We start from the raw sequence: 20,641 nt of genomic DNA on the forward strand, positions 1-20,641 counted from the left end.
GTTTCACCCTCACGATCTCCTTTCCTCTATGGCCCTTGAGCGTCACCATGCTTAGTGTCTAGCCTCTTGTCCTAATTTCTTTTCTAGGTAACAACGGCTACTAGAAGGACATCAAAGTGATTCATTTAAAACTATAAAGATAGCTGAGTTGACATATTTTTTCTCTTGTAAGAAAAAAAAGGTGAGCCTGGCGTTAAAAACAACTACAATTGACCCAAACAAATCAATTGATAACATCTTGCACAAATAGAACTTTAGTCGTGTCATGCATTAAGATTACACACCAAGCAATTGGTTATTTGACGCAGTCGTGTACCTATTGAAAAACAAGATGACCTCTGAACAACTACGGACTATAACAATCCAAAATTTTGTTTCGAACTTGCACAACAATGACCAACATGCAATAACTTGTTTCAATACATATTTGGATTTGAACTTCATACATGAACAACATGGAGTTTAAACACATGATGAATACCTTACACGAATGAGTGTTCTAATATCATGCAGTGGTCTTTGGGGAGATAGATTTGCCATTGCATGGCTTTTAAAGTTCCTTCAAAGACCAATTCAAGTGCGGTCATCTGCAATCGGAAAGATATGTTTGTAGTGTGGCAATAAAAACGTATCGACCCCATTACAAATCTTGTATGATGACAATTCTATATACCCTTACCGCTTTGAGCCAATTGTTGAAACGACAACTCAATCTAATGATGAAGTTGTAATTCTCGCGGCAACTACAGACCCAAATCTTGCACCTAGTGTTGAAAACCAGCACTCAATTGCCACTGTCTTGCATTATCAACATAGCCCCGGTGATTGTTTATTCGATACAATAAAGTACTTAATCGATACTATTGGACTCTAATATTATCGATGTTGCTTGAGCTTGAATTCTTAGAATATTTCTCTCTTTTGATGCATATTCTAAATGTAAATAAGATTCAAAATCAGTAGTAGAGTTGCCACATGGGATGCAAGATCGAAGGATGATATTTCATATGGTTGTAGTCCATGACACAATATTATTTAGGTTGCAACCAATGCTGAGTTATGAGCTCTTGTGAGCATGGTCTTATTCATGTATTTGTTGGGCTTCAATTCTCAATAGGTGCAAATCTTTGCACATGACCAAGGCAATAATAAAACACTACCCCTGACATTTGCAGAGAGGATAAGGTCTTGATGGACCCTGTGTTGTGTCTCATGTTTATATGTAATTTTTCATTCTTTTTTTTTCTCTTTATGATATTTTCATTAAACGATAGGATCCAAGTTAGTTTAAGATTGTAGTTATGTGCTCGTGCTATAGTGACAAGAAGCGGGTCTCTCAAGGTGAAGTAGAGGCTATCTGCTTTGAAGCAACGTTGCATTTTTTCAACTAAATGGATGCAAAAATTGTCCTTAAATTTCTTTTCAATAGAGCCTCACTAGCAGAAGAAAAACGCAAAAACTTCAGCATGCAGTCTTAGTATAAGATACAAATTAGAAGGTGGAAGGTTGGCGAGGCAACTCCGATGGCTCAGTTGCTCAAAAATCCAACATCGCATAATGCCCTCCATTGGATTCAGCGTTTTGCTTCCAGCCTTCCAAACTCTTTAGCTTATGGTGGCAACCCCCTCTTCGACTCTTCAGGCATGCTCTCTGTCTCCTTGCATCTTTCCTATTAAACGCCGAGCATCTCTCTCTTCAGATTTTACCCTCTTGCCGCAAATTTCATGTCTGTAGAACGTGGAAGTGTAGAATATATTTTAGCCCAATTTAAAGTCGTAAATGACACACTGTCAGTTGGTGCTATTCATTGGGAATTTGAGCTAGAATTCTGAGGCAAGGGCAATCATTTTCCTTAGCCTTGTTGCTATGGTGGCATTCGGTCACCTTGTGTCAATGAAACGTTCCTCGCATTGAGCGTATACTCTCTTGTTCCTTTTGATATTACAACGGTCATTCTAAATGCAAGTTTGTACGCATTCCTTCTGTATCAATTTTTCCGTTCTCATATATTCCCTCCCCCTCCTAGACCAGAGCGGTAGTCCACCCTTACAGCTAAGCCGCCATGAAGGATGCGCAATCTGCTGGATACTAAGATTGGGGCTGCCTAGAGAGTCAGAAACACAAGTGTTCAATGTATTGGGTTAACTCAAATGGAGGAAACCATGATCAGGGTAGGCGAGGCTGCAACCTACTTTTTTTCCTAGTGATAATGCGCTCCACCACGTGGGGCTAATGACATTCCAAAGTCAAAGAGAAAAGTACTAATGATGGGCTACTGAGACAGAGACAAAGAAAGAATGTAACTAGAGAGAAAGTTTATTAAAGTTTTTGAAAAACCGAAGGGTCTATGAGAAATAGCCACTCAAGAGGGCATCCACTGATAAGACTGATGTTTGAGATGAGAAGAAAAGAGTAGAGAAGACCAGGATGTCTGAACCTTTATATGATGTCTTGGGGGCCAAATCCATTAGCCGGTTGAGGATAGATGATCTTGGCCGACAATGGCTTTGGTGAAGGCTAGCATCGTTGAGAGAGGAGTCAGTAATAGGATGCTGTTGATGCTTAATCTAGGCAGCCTGCCTGGGTCACTCTCTCCTCCTTTGTGGTCTTTGAGAGGTAGCTTGCTGTCTGGCAAACGCTACTGTTACTCTTGTTATCTGTCTCCCCAAGTCAGAGAGTAAGGAGGAGATTTTGTGGTTCTCGTGTCTGGGTCAATATGATGATGAATTTTTGGTATCGTACTATTTGGATCGCCACTGCATCATGTCCCCTGCGGCCTCTGGGCAGGGTCTCCTTAGCAAAAGAAGTCTGTGATCATCCTCTAACTGGGCTCCACCAATGGGCCCTCCTGGTCTCACCTTTGCACTGGAAGAAGCTGATTTCTATGTCACTGCACCTTGAGTAGAAAGATCACCATGTGTAGATGATTGGGATGGTCTAGGAAAACTGAGAGTGGTTGAAATCCGCTTCTGAATAGGAAATGGTGGCACCCTCGTATCTCATAGTACATGGGGCATCTGAATGCATAGTGCTCCTTTGATTCAATCTCTTGCATGTTGCACAGGTTGCAGATCTGTTGTTTATGTGGGATGCCCTCTATTTGTCCTGCCTCAATACACAGTCAGTGAGAGGACACTCTGAAGTCCCCAATTGAGATGCTCAAGTCTTGTGTATCCAACATCATAAGATTGTTACTTTTCAGTCCATTGCTAGCAATTCATGCTGGAATTTCAGACTTCCAGCAGTTGAACACTGCAATGCTATGCCATTTCATGCTTTGAATGGTGCTCAGGATGACAGTCCAGTTGGTGAGGAGGAGCAATATTGGGATGCTTATTCAGAGCATTGATGGGAGCCAGTAATGCCAAGGTGCTCAGATCGAGAGCAACATCGATGACATGACTGTTCATACGTTAGTGGAGAGTAGAGTACTGGCAGCTTCATCAACTTAAAGACCTTCCAAAAATTGAAATTTGCAATTGTTTAGATTGACCATGGTTTGAGAGTTGAGGCTGCTAATGGGAAGCATACAAACATGCACTACTCATTTGCACGAGATCTCTTTGTCTTAGATATGGGTCCCATCGACATTGTTCTGGAATGTGATTGGATGAAGGGAGTTTAGTGTGGATTTTAATGGCATGACTATTGGCTTTGCAAGAAGGTCAAGACAGTGGTTTTAGAGGGTCTTAGAGCACAAAAATGCAGCCAGGCAATTGGCCAAAGCACTCAAGAAAGAAAGTGCGTTGTATGCTTTGTAGTTAGCTGAGCCTCAAATGGGCATTGTTCCACTTTGCGGAGAGTGTTGATATTCAGCAGTTGCTTTCAAAATTTACTGATATGCCCTATTAGCCACCTCCCACAAGAGATGTTGACCATGCCATAGCCTTGGAGCTTGCTAGCAAGCCCATCAACAAGGTTCTGTATTGTCTCTCTAAGGTGAAGAGGAGGAAGTAGCTCAACCGGTGAAGGAGTTGCTTGAGAAGAGCTTAATTTTTCACTGCTCTTCTCCTTTTTCCTTGCCCATACTTGTACCTAAAAGGAAAGATGGCTCTTATCGCATGTGTATTGATTGGTGAGATCTCACGAAAGCCAAACAGGTTTTCAATAGGGTGAAAGAGAGTGATGAGCACAAAACAGCCTTCCGCAGAGAAATGGGCATTCAGGCTGCACACACCTCTAGATGGTCTGGTCTGGTCTGGATCGAGAGCGAAGGCCCCTGCTATCGACATGGCCGATCACGAGATAGTGTGCTGAAGGTTGCTTGGGAACGGGTTCTGGTGGTATGGGATGCCAAGGCTATAACGGGCTTGTGGGAGCCTGATCACTAGCCTTAAATATATATATTAGTTGGTATCAGAGCATCCCTAACACATGGAGAATTGTTGCAAGGTATGCAAGTGTGGAGTTCCAGGTATGTGTTTCGTGTATTGAAAATGATTTTGCGAATTCTTGTCATGTGTTTAGGAAGAGACTGGTTTTGTTCATGGAGCAGTTATCTCTAGTGTCTGAGAAGCAGACCGAAGCAAATTTCTTCTCATAGGAGCAGAAAAACAATGCTAATGCAATGCTTTTTCCTAGTTGGATCTCTATGGAAGTACTTAACAATTGTAGAATTACTTGTTGTGCATGAAATGGTTGCTTTTCTCTATGAAAACAAGAGCATTGGTGGGAGGTTTGGAGCTGATTTCCTGAAATGCTTCCTGCAGAAACCCATGCTCACAAAGTTTACGTATTCTTGCTCCTGCGTACCTGGGGCATGCATGCTTCTTCACTTCTTGCATCAGTGCGTATCTTATTCTATAAATGGGCTAAAAAATCTCTGGTCGCTGATGACGTTAGTGGGGATGTCGTAGTAGCTAGTCCCTGCTACGCATGATGGAGTTTATGGTTTTCAATCTTATGAGTGACTATCGTGAGATTGAAACTACACTATGTTGTGCTTTTAGAGGATGAGTTTGGGAATGTTCCTGGATTCATCTAGGTATATGCTTTTGCCGTATTAGTGGACATGCAAATTTCACCTTGTGAAAGCTCGGATCAATGGTTTGCTAGATGCATTACATGGGGCCGTAATTTTTAGTAAGATAGATCTTAAATGTGGCTACCATCAGATCCGTATTAGAGCCGAGGATGTGCATAAAACTGCTTTTAGAAGCAAGTTTGGACATTATGAGTTTTTGGTAACGCCCTTTGGACTTACCAATGCTCCAGCTACATTCATCATGCTTAGGAACGATTTACTACGTCCGTATATCGGAAAGTTTGTAGTATACTTTATTGACGATATTCTGGTATTCAGTAAAAGTATTACTGAGCATCACGAACACTTAAGAATAGTGTTCAGTACTTTGAGGAAAGCCAGTCTTTATGTAAATAAAAAGAAAACTATACTGTGTATGGTAAGACTTGAATATTTAGGATTCATAATTACTCATGAGGGGGTAGAAATGGATCCAAAGAAAGTGGCTGTGATACTAACTTGGCCAATCCCTCAGAGTTTGACCGCTTTGCGATCATTCTTGGGATTTGTCCAATTTTATTGAAGGCATATCAAAGGATATTCCGAAATAGTATCGCCATTGACTGATCTGATCTCAGATAAAGTACCTTTTATATGGGGACAGAATCAACATGAAAGTTTTAACACCATAAAACAAGCTGTGGTCTCAGGACCGGTGTTAAAAATAGTTGATCCCCAGAAACCGTTTTTCCTTGAAATCAATGCAAGTGGCATTGCGGTAGGAGTGGTTCTCCTCGAAGAGAGAAGGCCAGTAGCCGTTGAAAGCAAGAAGCTTTCTCTCTGTCAACGAAATCGGCCAACTCATGAATTAGAGTTGTATGCTGTTGTCCATGCTCTGAAAACATGGAGACATTATTTATATGGATTAGAGTTTTATGTTGATGTTGATCATGATACTCTGAAACATTTTTTGTAAACGACCTGACTTGAGAGGCTGCCAAGCTAGGTGGACAGAACTCATGCAGGAGTTTAACTTGATGATTCGGTACCGAAGAGGGAAGGATAATAAAGTTGCTGATGCGTTGTCACACATTATGCATAATATGAGTTTCACGGTATTAGAGAGTGCTCTAATGACCGAGATTAGAGAAACTCAAAAGGTGGACGAGTTCATCCAGTGCCTTTGGCCTAAGGCTCATGTATTTAAACCCGGGGAAAAGGATGACCTGGCATTCAGAAAAGGCCAAACTTATGCAAGATATGCCATAAGGGATGGTATGGTGAAAAGAAATGGCAAGGTAGTAGTATCTAATCAGAATGATCTCAGGCAGAGAGTCATTCAACAATGCCATGATAGCCCATGTGCGGGACATCTAGGAGTCGAAAAGACATATAATCTCGTGAGACGAGATTTCTTTTGGCCAAAGATGAAAAAGCATATTCATGAATATGTGACACGTTGTTTTTCATGTCAAGTAAGTAAGGCGGAGCGTGTGAAGCCACCCGGACTTTTACAGCCCTTGGAAATACCACTAGGTAGGTGGGAGAGCATTTCCATGGACTTTATTGTAGGTCTGCCTGCGACACAAGGTGAATATGATTCTATTCTTGTAGTGGTTGATTGTCTTACCAAGATGGCTCATTTCATTCCAACTAGAGAGTCTATTAGTGCCCTGCAAGTGGCGGATTTGTTTATTAGACATATATTTCGTTTGCATGGTATCCAAATCCATAGTATCAGACAGGGATGTCAAATTTACCGGTCATTTTTGGATTGCGGTGTTTGAGACACTAAGGACTGAGTTGGGAATGAGTAGTGGGGATCATCCAGAAACGGATGGTCAGATGGAAAGAATCAACCAAATTTTAGAGGATATGCTTAGAGCATATGTGTCATTGAGGCAACATACATGGGACAAGTAGTTGCCATTGTTAGCATTTGCTTACAATGATAGAAAACATTCCTCTACAGGGTTTAGTCCATTTGAGCTGAACTATGGTTATAGACCAGCGAATCCAACTATAGTTGGAATACCTCAGAAAGTGCCTAGTGCCGCAAACTTTGTGGTTCAGATGCGGGAGATGCTAGCACTTGCGAGAGCTAACATTCGCCAAGCTATGGATAGAGCTAAGGCGTATGCAGATGAAAACTGATCCGCTAGAGAATTTAAGAAAGAAGAAAAAGTTTTTCTCAGAGTTCCTTTGCACTCTAAGTCTTTGACTACAGGAGAGTGTGCTAAGTTATCACCTTGATATTGTGGGCCATGGTTAATTCTAAAAAGAATAGGCAAGATAGCCTATAAATTAGAATTGCCACAGGGTTGTAAGGTGCACCCAGTGTTTCATGTTTCTCATTTAAAGAAATTTTTGCATATAGGTGACTCACTAATCGAGGGTGTTGTTTTGTTTCAGGAGATAGAGGATAATGCAAGACGCAAACCAACAGGAATTCTGAACCGAGAAACAATGCAAGTACGCAATCGGAAGATACCCACGGTGTTGGTTGCATGGCATGGTCTACCTCTATCAGATATCGAGGACGTTGATGCCTGAAGAGGGAAGGAATGTTACGCTCAAGTCGAGGTAACATGACCTCGGAAGGGTCAGTCGACAATTTCCTTTAGAGGATCAATGTTTGTATTATATTTGTTTGGGCTTCATGCAAATGATCAAAAAGGAATCAAGGTCAAGGTCCTTGATGAGGGTGACATGGCACTAGACTAGGTGGATCTAAGGCTAAGGGACCTAAATGCATGAAATGTGCTAAGGGGCAAATGATTTTAATGATATCCCAAGAGAGGGGTAAATGATGCATTAAGGAGGGACCCTGAAATGAAGACATGTGGCATACTAGATCCATCTAGGGAAATTTGGGGCTTGGTGGAAATTTTTGTAAGCAAGAACCTTCACGTAACGGATTGATTTCAGATGAGAGCTTACTACCACCGAGATCGGCTAGGAGGTGATTTCGTGTGCCTGTGCCCGTGATTCAATGTAGAAATAGGAGTAAGCAGTTATGGATGTAATACAAATTGGCGCCTAACAATAATAAGGTTCTAATGACTATTACTTAACTAAATAATTGATTCTCTTGTCATGACACTCCCTCCTGCTTGAATGCTTGAATGAGCAGAAGTCCTCTTCTGGATATTGCTTGTCTCTTCCTCTTACGTGCACTTTCTCTTGTTACTTTTGCAGCTGCATTGCCTCTTTATAACTTGTGAGTATCTGTGGAAAATCTGTAAAGAACTCTTCTTCCATCCATTGTGCATCACTAGCTGGCTGGTTTTTAAACTTTAGTAAATACATATTTCTCTTCTTTCCATGAGTAGTCTTCTCTTTATGGTACACAATCTATTCCGAATAAGAATTTCAGTCCCATCTTCAAGTTCAGGTTCTTCTTGATGCTGAGTATCCAAAAACGCAGAAGTATCACCATGGTATCTCTTCAAAATGCTCACATGAAAGATATTCTTCATACGCGAGTGGGCTGGTAATTTCAGCTCATACGCTCTGGATCCTTCTTCTGGATATAAAGCTGCTGAAAATTGAAATGGACCATAAAACTTTGGTGCTAACTTGACATGTTTTGTACTTCCTCTCTCTGACTTGATTCTTCTTTTATCAATCTTCAGTAAAACCCAATCATCCTCCTTGTAATAAACTTCTTTTCTTATTGGCTGCCTTGGATTGTTGAACCTGGGCCTTCTTAGTATGTTCTTTTACCTGCTCAATAACCTGTGACATATCTTTAGCAAACTGGTCAGCAGCAAAAATTCGCTTCTCCAAGTGTGTTATTGGAGTGGGTAAACATTGCCCATACATAATTTCAAACGGGTCTTTCTTGGTGGAAGTATGTACAGTGTTATTATAAGCAAACTCTAACATACGTAAGAATTCTAGCCACCTTCTAGGTTGGTCATGGATATAAGCTCAAAGTAAAGTAATTATGGTTTGATTGGCATTCTCACTTTGTCCATCTCCTTGAGGATGGAAGGCTGTAGTAAATTTCAGTTTGGTTCCGAGATTCTCTAATAGGGCTGTCCACAATAGATTTTGGTAATCCATGTAACCTAAAGATTCCCCTTATGAATAAGCTTGCTGTTTCAAGAGCAGACAACTCCTTTTTACAGGGAATAAAATGAGCCTGTTTACTCAGCCTATCTATAACAATGAAAATCTGCTCAAACTGACCAACCTTGGGAAAACTTGACACAAAATCCATTGTAATGTGTTCCCACCTTTCAGAGGGAATAGGCAAAGTTTGAAAAAGACCAGCAGTCTTACTTGTGTCAGATTTAATGTGCTGACATACGTCACATTGTTGAACGAAGGTTGAAACTTCATTGGGAAGTTTAGGCCAATGAAAGCACCTCTCAATATTGTCAATGGTCCCTCTAATGCCTCTATGTCCAGAATATGGACTCGCATGTAACTCACTCATGACAAGATACCCAAATGTTTTGGGTACACATATGGCATGTCCCAACAATAAGTATCCATCCACGATGGAATAAGCCTCTAAACCCCCGACCTTGTTACGTTGAATCTTCCCATAAATTTCAGCAAAGTCCTCATCTAAAGGATAAGCTTCAACCATCGCTCCTAATGATTTCTCCTTAATCACAGAAATGTGATTAACTTGGGCCGTCTACTCAAAGCGTCAGTTACTAAACTCTCCTTTTCTGGCTGATATTCAATATTTGGTTGCCCAAAGATTCTTAAAAGCAGAACCATATAGATAATGCTTCCATAACTTTAAAGCATGAATGACTGCTAGTAACTCCTTCTCATACGTCAAAATTTCAATTCAGCCCCTTGAAGGTTTCTACTCTCATAAGCAATGGGATGCCCTCCTTGCATCAACACTACCCCAATCGAGGTACCACTTGCATCCGTACATACAGCAAAGAACTCTTTGTCCATATCCGAAAGTGCTAACACTGGTGCAGTGACCAATGTTCTCTTAAGCTCCTCAAAAGCTACTTGGTGAACCTCTCCCCACTCATACAAGGAATGCTTTTTCAATAAATCTGTTAGTGGAGAAGCAAGACGTGCAAAATTCTTAATGAATATGCGATAATAACTACACATCCCTAGGAAGGATCTTAGCTCATGTATATTTTTGGGTATTGGCCATTCAATTATGGCCTTGACATCTTTAGGGTCAACCCGAATTCCCTCAGTAGACACAGTGTGTCCCAAATACTCTAGTCCTGTCTTGAAAAACTCACTCTTCTTGGTATTTAGGAACAATGATCCTTCCTTAGGAGCTCCATCACCTTAGCAAGGTGATCCTTAATCTCTTCCTCAGTCTGGCTGAAAACCAAAATGTTGTCAAAGAAGACTATGATAAATTTTTCCAAGTAGGGTCGTAAAACCCTTCTCATCAGCCTACTAAAAGCGGTTGGAGCATTAGTCAGGCCAAAAGGCATGACCAAATATTCGTAATGTCCAGTGAGAGTGCGAAAAGCGGTCTTATGTTCATCTCCAGCTGTCATCCAAAGTTGATGATAACCAGATTTCAAATCCAATTTACTAAAAACTCTAACACCTTTAAGCATATCCAATAAATCATCCACTCTTGGAATCGGATACTGATTCTTAATTGTATGTTTATTCAAACCACGGTAATCTATACGCATGCGATATGATCCATCCTTCTTCTTGACCAATAATACAAGTGCTCCAAATGGAGAATTGCTTGGTCGAATCAGACCTTTTTGCAATAGGTCTTCAATTTGTTTTTCTACCTCCTCTATTTCTATCCTGTTCATCTTGTATGGGGCTCTTCATGGAGGAGAAGCTCCTGGCTGTAAGTCTATGGCATTTAAAAGGATCATGAGGCCCAAAGGTATTGGCTGAATGGACAGCATTCACTATTGGCTCAATAGTCACGATATATTTCGAGGGTGACAAGGTAGAAGCCTCACCCTCCTGCTTGGATGCCTTGGCTTTCCCTTTTAGTGAATTCATCTTGGCAATTTTAGCCAAGAGAATGGGACACTTATGCCATACGTGCCTTGGCTTATGTTTCTTACACCCGAAACATTTCCTTAATCAACTTCTTCTTCTCTTTGTCCATCATAGAAGGAAATGGCTCCCATCCAAGACGTGTTTGGCTGTTCACATTCCTTACAAGAGCTTCACCCTTCCCTTTATTATTCTTAAACCGGTTTGGTTTCCTAAATGTGGGTATATTGTTGGTCTTAGATGTTGACCCACCCTCCTTATTGAAGGGTTTTCTTCTCGGCTATTTCAAGCAGCTTAGTGAGGTCCTTAAGCATGGTCGGGTTAAACATTTCAACCTTGTATCTTACTTTTGGGCTTAAGGCTACTAAATACTTCTTTCTCCTATCTTCCTCACTCTTTTCGGGTAACTCTAGAGAGAGTTTCCAAAACCTGGCTGTAAAATTTGCATTACTCTCATTATCTAACTGCCTAAACCTCTCCCAACTCTCTTTCTCTTGCACTTGGATTATAATCCATGTGTGCTGGGTTTTGAGTTGAAGGCGTAAACTGATCACCTTGTTCTTGGCTGGTCTCATTTCTTCTTTCATTACGAAAGGAGAACTCCATATCTAGAGGTTCTTGAAGGAGAGACTGCTGTAAATCTATTTGTGGGTTATCATACTCAAGATGTGTGCAACTCTCACCTAATCCATCCTCTTCAGGAGGGGGTGAAGGTTTTCTTTCTCTCTCTCCTTCGGGTAATGGAGGAAAAGGAATAAGTTCATTGTTATATCTCCCCTCCCCTTCCATTCTTTCCTTTTAGTAATACAAGAGACAAAATGACTTGCTATAATTAAAAAAAAAAGGGTTTATTTTACAGCAAAAGTCAAGTGTTGTAGAGTTGGTGGTACTTATCCAACTCCCGCTTCGCTTGTGTCCAAAAAACTCTTCAAATGACCTCTTCTTTCCTCTCTTTAACGCTTTTCTTCTTGCATTTCTGCTGTAAACTGGTACACTCTGTTTGGGCTACTTATTTTGAGTGGATTGGAGCTCTAGATACCGTTATAGGGGGTACTTGGTGGGTGGATCACCCCCTTCAAATCTTGTTCCGATCCGACTCTCCGTTTGGGAGAACGGAATATTTACACCGCTCGATCGATCATAAATACAAACATATAACCGCACCATTAAATTGGCACCTAACAATAATAAGGTTCTAATGACTATTAATTAACTAAATAATCATTTCTCGTCATGACAGTTATGGCTTAGTACTTTAAAAGAATGACCTCTATTTCTTTGGCAGACATCACATGGAGATTTGTGCAAGCTCGATTGTTAACAAAAAGTCCAACAGTTGATGACTCAGCTAAAAAATCACAAGGAATACAGGTATTAGTTGGAGTAGACCAGACTTTAGACGACAACACAGATTACTGGTAAGTAATGCTGGGTATGCTCATAATATTGAGGCTCTATTTACATGGTGTTCAGGGCTTTTAAAGATGGAAAAGTTTTGGAAACAACTAGTACTCTGATGTTTTAAATTGCAATGCATGAATGGTTTTGATAATTGATGCCTCGTGATGGAATAAATCAACCTTACTTTACTATGCTCTACTTTGTTGAACCTCTACGCTGTAAGAGGTCTTTGGATGCCATCAGATTTTTAAAAAAATGCTTATATGCTTTTGTGTCTCTTCTCTTTCTCCCATTCTCTTACATCAGAAACTTCAGCCCCTCGTGTGTGGTGTGGGTTCGTAATCTTTCCATAGTCATCAGGGCAGTCACTAGCTCATTGAGGCTGCATGGAAGCTTGCTAATAAATAGCATGGCTGTTCGTTGCTGTCAACCTTTTGGCAGACTGCCGCAAGTTGATCCTTGAGGAGTGACCAAATGGTCGTTGACAGGTTCTCCCTCCCAGCGTCATTGTGAATGGCTGATTTAGGAGAGTAACTATGCACTCTGCATTTTTGGTCTTGTATAGATCCTTCAAAGATGTCAGGCCTCATTTGCAGTCTTTGCCAATTGATTGTGCAGTTGACCCCGATGATGATCGACAATGCCTCAGCATGAATAAGCACCTAGTCTTTGACCACATCTAGATCTTCCTTTGTCACTAACTTGCCTATTGCATACCACAAAGCGCGGCTGACTGAAACAAACTGCAAAATATAGCCAATTATTCCATTGTAAGAACTCTCTCTCTCTCTCTCTCTCTCTCTCCATCTCACCTCCCACTCGACATCTATTGGCTTACATCGCTGGACGGTGGACATCTCACCTCCCACTCATGCCCTCTTGCATTAATGTCTCTCATGTGGCCGCCCCCTCACTTGCTCTACTTCTTTGATTGGGGCCATTGAATCCAAGAGAGATCCAAGGGCCATCATGGCATAGCATTGAGTGTTACATAACCCCAGTTGTAATATTGTGTGTGTTGTGTGGTATGGAACAACCTTTAGACTGAGTGATAAGGTTGAGTGAGAGAAGATGTATGTATGTGATGGAGAAATGAGAGATGAGAGACAGAGAAGCCTGTCTAGAGGGTGGCAATGAAGAAAATGAAGAAGAAGATTGAAGTGGAATTCCGGCATCTTGTTTTTTTGTCTATCACACACTAGTTACAATGTGGTATCAGAGCCACCGCTCTTGAACCAAGCGACATCTCTATCTCTCCATTTAACTCTAGCCCAGCTTCCCAAGCTTCTTTTGCATCACATTATACCAGTTGCTCTGTTTGCAGCAGAAAACTACTGCTCACTATAGACGAAGAACACTTTATACCAGTTGCTCTGTGTGCAGCAGAAAACTATCGCTCACTATAGAGGAAGAACACAGTTGAAATTTATCCTGTGGAAGGCCTGCAACATATGCAAGGTGGAAGACTAAAAAGACTTAAAAAAGAATGCAACATATGCAAGGCGGAAGACTTAAAAGACCTGCAACATATGCAAGGTGGAAGAAATAGTAAGTCAAATGTGCAAGCCAGCACAGCTTAGCTAGGAGCACCTATAGAAGACAGCCGCAAGACTGTAGTAGAGAAGAATTATAGCATTGTGTGAAATTCCTTGTGCAGCAGTGGAAGTGCTAGTTGCTGCCCACACAAAAATGCTTGCTTGAAGAAGAAAAGTTGAGGTGGTCTATAGAAACACTGCTCCACATGACCTGGAACTCTGACAACTTCAAAACCAACCTCTACAAGGATATCCTTATCCCTGGATCTGGATAACCTTGCTCCCACAGTGAACATTGAAAACCAAGGCATCCCCATCTGAACCTTGTCGAAGCCCTATGACCTGGAGTGGGATACCTTGTAAAATCCCCACATTTCTGGCCCTTATCTTTCAATTATCTCTGAAATGAGAAATGTGTGCCAGCAAGGCCCTACTTAAATTTTATATTGCAACTGCTAAGAGGTCTAAGCCCCTGAAGCTGGTGTCGAGCTCACAAATGAGGAAGAGAGCAATGTATTTGATGCTATCGCTATAGAAAGCTTGTGGGCAGCCCCATTTATATCTCAAGCTCATGCAGATCTCTGCAGTAGTTGGGAGCTATTTATCAGTTCATGGCAGCTGAAAACAGTATCATTGAGAAGATACTTGTGTTTTTCGAGGACACTTTGCCTTCTGTTATTCAAGACACAGAGCAAAGCAGGCAAATCTCTTGCTCTTGTGCCTCATTTTGGGCAGAAGATGTAGAGTTGAGAATGTCCACATCAAGGAAAAAAGCACCCCGCAGTTGCATTTTATTATGGAGGATCTTTTATGGTCTAAACCACACACAAGAGCATGCCATAGCTGTCACGTGTGACGAGCAGAGTTTGCATTGGTGTTGGGCCACGAAGGTGGTTTACCAAGCATGTAATCAACACCTTTAAGTGCAAAACCATTTCATCAATAGAAGGTACAAAATGGTGAGGTTTGGATGATTTATTGTGCCTCCAGAGTCCATGTGACATATTTCAATCGCCACGAAGGAGTTAAAAAATAAATCTTTTCGTAAATTCCAAAATCTCTGCATTTAAAAGACCAAAACATAAATTTTCTTCAAGTAGACAGAAGCTAATCCCAAAAGTACAACAACGTAATATTCTCAAAAAAACAATACTGAAGGTGAGAGAGCTGAAAAAGAAAGTCCAAGTCTCATGTGAGTACATCATGTCAGTGTTGGATTAGGGTTGGTCACCTCCCCCCAAATGAGGAGTGCATCGGGGGGGTGGACCATAGGATGATAGGATGGGTCATGGGGCTGCCACATGGGCAGCAGAGAGAGTGGAAGTGCCTGGCAAATCAGGGCCATCATGGTGCGCAGAAATTGTACAGCAGTGCCATGGGGCTGCCCATGGATGAAAAGGACAGGTATGTGCAGGGAAACCAGCAAGGAGAGGACTGGATGGACAAGGCACTGACATCAACAAAGGTTGTGGACAGTACAGCAGACCGCCAGACGTTTCTGGAGCAGTTCCGGAAGCTGGAAAGGTGCGGAGCAGAGGCAGGAAGAAGGCACACAGGTCCGCGGGATTATGGGAGGCCTTATGGGCTGGTTGGGAGGCAGGAAAGGAGGCTGGAACAGCCTGGGCCAGTGGCTGGAAGCCATATGGCCAGGCAGGCCAGCAAAGGCCCCCAACTGAGGCCCAGGAGGACATTTATAGCTCTCCCCCTCTAGTCAGCCGAGGGAGGAGCTCAGTCGGCCAGTCCAATTGGTTTTTTGGCAGGGGGCTCAGCTTCTATAAAAAGGGGCATTTGGGCCTCCTTAAGGCATCATCACTTGGAGCAGCCAACCAAGAGCAGATAGGAGCAGCAGTTAGGGCTTCCTTGGGCATATACTCTAGAGGTGAAGGAGGCATAAAGAAGGTGGAGACTAAGCTTGAGGTGCTGGCCACCTAGGCTAGCTACCTAGACAACAAGGTGGAAGGGATCATTGGACAAAGAGTACATAAGCTCAGAGGAGCACACGGGCTCAGAGATCTCGAGGTGCCAGGCAGATAGCAGGAGGACGTTTTGGTAAGATTGGAGCACCACGGTTTGGTGGGACTCCACATCTCCTTTTGTATTATGTCCAGTTGTGGACAGACGGAAATATATAAGTGTTGCTTCTATATTTGTTTTGGATGCATTCCCTATTCTGGCTTGCACACACACATCTATGGTTGTTAAATGCACACAAGGTAAGAAGTTCGATTCTGTAGTGAAACGTTTCCGCGTGTATATCTTGGGCAATCTATTAGTCTTCTGCCTACTGTGCAGGATACCAGGATTTTCAATTTTTAACATGGTATCATAGCCGTGACTAAAGTTCTGGAGACGTGGAGCTTGAAGGTAAGGATCTTGCTCAAGGACGACCTTGATTTATTGCTCGGAGGAATTAACTTCGATGTTTGAAGGATTGCACCCAGGCGGGAGGCTCAAGTTCAGGCAAGTGTTTGAAGGATTGTACCGAGGTGGGAGGCTCAGGTTCAAGCAGGTGTACGAACTCTAAAGTCTTTACCTCTTTCAATTCATTATCATGGCCAACGGATATTAGATCCCTAATTTTGGTGAGATGGGCAAGCTCGACGGGACCAATTACCCATTATCGAAAATGAAGGTTCGGAGCCACTTAGTGCTGAGGGAGTTGTGGGGGATTGCAACGGAGACAGAGCTGCTGCCTCAAGCCACCGTGACTACCTTAGCCACATTGACGACTGCAGCAGTGTTGACACCAATGGACTTTGTTTTAGTGAGAGCATGGCAGATCCAAGATGCGGAAGCCTTGGATATCATTGTGGGTATGACGATAGATATGGTGCTTCCTCACATAGAGATGGCGAACTCTTCTTTTGAGGCGTGGACAAGATTGAGGGACACCTATTATGAGCTCAACATTGAGGCGAGAATCTTGGACATTGAGACGGAGCTGAATGGTATGAGGATGGAGGAAGGGTCATCGGTACAGGAACACATCAATAAGATGAAGGTGGTGCGGGATCAACTTGTGGTAGTTGGTCAAAGGACGAGCTCGACCAGGATGGCAAGGGTGTTGCTAGGAATGCTCCCCTAGAGCTATAGTAGTTTTGGGACTACAATGATTGTAGGGCAGAGGGCAGCGCGAGTGACTTTCGAGGAGCTGGTTCCATCGCTGCTGCAACAAGAAGCTAGGGAAAATAAGTACGATTGTACGGATAAAGATGATAAGGCCCTAATAACGCATGACAAGAGCAAAGGCAAGGGCAAGGGTAAGCCTGTCAAAGGTAAGCCCAAGAAGGACAAATTTGACGACGGAGAGGAATCTTCAAATGAAGATAACAAGAAGAAGGTAAAGAAGGCAACGAAATGCTTCTATCGTGATGAGGCAGGTCATTTTTTGAAGGATTGGAGAAAGAAAAAGGCTGATCAGAAGAAGAAGAAGGCGGCCAGCTCAGAGTCAAAGGAGTCAGCTCAGGTAGTAGTGGTAAAAGAGGAACTTTTCTTGGTGGCATCTTGGAGTGCTGCTGAGATTAGGTATATGGACCCCAGCGCTACTGTCAGGATGTCCGACATTGAGAGTTTGTCAGGAGAGTCATCAAAGAACTTTGTGAAGGTGATGGATAGTGTTGAGTGCCTAGAGCTATCTGGGTGCTTGGTTGGTGTTGCTGACACAGAAGGGGATTCTTCGAGAAGACCTAAGGACTTAGGGTCCAGATGAAGGCTGTGACTTAGAGTGGACAACAATATAGAACCACACATGGAGCATCACAGTCCAGGTAATTTGGATTTATGCCTAGGATATGATGTCTCAAGTATGTTGTTTGGTTGCAGACCTAGCCAGATGGAGGATGGGTTGAAATAGACCCTGAGAGCTTGGTGCTTGGAGGACTTTAGGCTGTTCACCCATCATGAGGGGAATGGTTGGAGAATGCTGGTACGTGGAGTGCTCGAGTTTGAAGGCGGGCTCGTGACTGAAGGTGGTGGTGCCATCAGGTGCTGCCAAAGATGGACCTATGTACCACATGGGCAGCACAGAAAGAGTGGAAGTTCCTGGTAGATCAGGGCCACCATGGTGGGCAGAAATGGTACAGCAGTGCCACGGGGCTGTCCATGGATGGAAAGGACAGGTATTTGCAGGGAAACCAGCAAGGACAGCATGGACAAGGCACTGACATCAGCAAAGGTTTCGGATGGTACAGCAGACCGTATGGATGTTTTTGGAGCAGTTCCGGAGCCTTTAATGGTGCGGAGCAAAGGTAGGAAGAAGGTCCAGAGGTCAGCGAGATTATGGGATGCCTTATGGGGCAGGAAAGGAGGCTGGAACAGCCTGGGCCACTGGCTGGAAGCCACGTGGCCAGGCAGGCCAGCAAAGGTCCCCAACTGAGGCCCAAGAGGAATTTATAGCTCTCCCCCTCCAGTTGGCTTGTAGGGAGGAGTTCATTCGACCGGTCTGGTCGGTTTTTTGGCAGGGGGTTCAGCACCTATAAAAGGGGGCATTTGGGCCTCCTCCAGGCATCACTTTGAGCAGCCAAGCGAGAGCAGATAGGAGCAGCAGTTAGGGCTTCCTTGGGCCTATACTCTGGAGATGAAGGAGGCATAAAGAAGCTGCAAACTAAGCTTGAGGTGCTGCCCACCTAGGCTGGCTACTTGGACAGCAAGGTGGAAGGGATCATTGGACAAAGAGTCTACATAAGCTCAGAGGAGCATGTGGGCTCAGAGATCTACAGGTGCCAGGCAGATAGTAGGAGGACATTTTGGTCAGATGGGAGGACCACGGTTTGGTGGGACTCCGAGTCTCCTTTTGTATTTTGTCTTCCAGTCTGTGGACAGACGGAAATGTATAAGTATAGCTTCTATATTTGTCTTGGATGCACTGTCTATTCTGGCTTGCACACACACATCTATGGTTGTGAAGTACACACAAGTTAAGAAGTTTGATTCTGTAGTGAATTGCTTCTGCTTGTAATTCCTAGGCTCATCTATCAGTCGTCTGTTGTAGCCTATGGGATACCCTGTGGTGGGATTTCCAATTTCTAACTGTCAGGCGGTCAAAAGAGAGCTCAAACCAAGCAAGATGCATCATCTCAGGAAGTCAAAAGTGAGGGCAAACCAAGCAAAAGCAAATGGAAGATACTCTATCTGGAAATGACAAATGAGCTGGACAGCAATGCCACCTCATGCTAATCAAGCAGGAGAAGAAACCACAATCCCACACTGTTAGAAACATCTCTGCTTTAACCTTTAGCAGCCTTCAAAATCTCCAGCAGATGTATACAATGTGCAAAATTTTGATTGACTTCCAAGGTGTGTATGATATCCACAATTTCCATAGCCACTAAAAAATATTTCTAGAAGAAACACCAGCAGTGCTTCAGGCAGTTCTCGTAGAAATGAGTGCTTAGGAATGCTTGCAAGCATGCAACTAAAAATAGCACAATGTATATGATATAGATTATGTTCTCTAGAGTTTATGCACGGTACATAGTACAAATATACTTATGATGCATATACGATTATACATAATACATAGCCATCTCTCTCTCTCTCTCTCTCTCTCTCTCTCTCTCTCTCTCTCTCTCTCTCTTTGGACCACTCACACGGCTGATACATTTCCCGGACTAGGTTTGCATTGGGCTCTACCTGATTGAGATGCAGAGACACAGAGATTCCCTTGTGCGGTAGGCCAGAGAAGCTATAGTTGATGCCTCAGGACATAGAGCTAGACCGAGCGCAGACACGCGTCACTGATTTTTACGCATCCAAGTCAGCACCAGATGAGATTGAGGGGGAGGAGCTCGAGGAGATTAGAGCACTATGGATCAGTATTGAGACCCGTCACCAGGATGTGGCTGAACGAGAGACGCGGAGACCACACACAGCACGTGGGGTGACTAGAGCACAATTGAGGTCCGGCCTATCTCAGCCCTCCTCAGAGGGGACTGCCAGAGATGAGGCGTTTGTTTAATTTGAAGATGAAGGAAGGAGAGGCACTGAGGCAACACCTAAGTAATCTAGGATCTATCAGTCAACAACTAGCTGCCTTTAAAGCCACAGTTTGAGATGATGACCAGATAGCAGTTTTACTTTCCAGTGTTGAGGGGATCTCCAAAACAGTGAGATATTGGCAGTTTTTTGAGTTCGCTGTGATATGGGATATGAGTGAGATGGTGGCTATCCTTATTGATGAAAACCCCTGTATTACAGAGGAAGTTGGAGCTTCACTGGAACTTGAAAAGATATTCTTCTCAAAGAACAAATCAAGAAAGAAAGGCAAGCCACTGAAATGTACCTACTGCAACAAGGTCGGACACATATGCTTCAAGAAGGCGGCTAAAGAACAATCGAAGGATCCGTAAACAGGTGGCTTTCTCTCAGCTGGCAACCTGTTTTTCATTTGTATTTGCATCGATAGCTCCTTTTGGAAGCTGTTTGTATGGTTGTTTTCAAAGAATTAATAGAATCTACCTTTTTCTGGAGAAGAACAATCGAAGGAGCATGTAGATCAGGAGACTGATGAAGATGAAGATGAAGCTGAACCCTCTCTTGGACCGGCCTTACAGCGGCTGTTTTTTATCACATGAGGAGATAGATGATGATTGGGGGGTCTAGAGTCGTGTGTGTGTCAGGAACTCTACCTTGGGTAGTCCCCTAGAAATGAATGTAATAAATTGAGAATGTTTTTGTGTGCCTTGTTTCATAAAGGCTTCACCATTCTACCTAGATACCTTAGCGCTTTCTCGCCTTTTTGCTCCCACACTGGTATCTTATCAGTGTCATG

General features: G+C 42.9%; 1 protein-coding gene across 1 annotated transcript in view; it reads left to right on the forward strand.

Moving 5' to 3' along the window:
* The first annotated feature begins 1,418 nt into the window (after positions 1–1,418).
* LOC147881031 (uncharacterized) overlaps positions 1,419–20,641 on the forward strand; it is a 28,777-nt gene continuing 9,554 nt past the window's right edge. The window contains exons 1-2 of the mRNA XM_087370034.1: positions 1,419–1,641; positions 12,222–12,354. Coding sequence (XP_087226160.1) covers positions 1,524–1,641; positions 12,222–12,354 — 251 coding nt within the window. The 5' untranslated portion in view covers positions 1,419–1,523. The remainder of the gene's footprint in view (positions 1,642–12,221; positions 12,355–20,641) is intronic.

This window comes from Dipteris shenzhenensis, chromosome 31 (assembly GCF_047967505.1).
Source record: "Dipteris shenzhenensis isolate YYH24624 ecotype China chromosome 31, Dip_SZ_1.0, whole genome shotgun sequence".
Classification (NCBI taxonomy): domain Eukaryota; kingdom Viridiplantae; phylum Streptophyta; class Polypodiopsida; order Gleicheniales; family Dipteridaceae; genus Dipteris; species Dipteris shenzhenensis.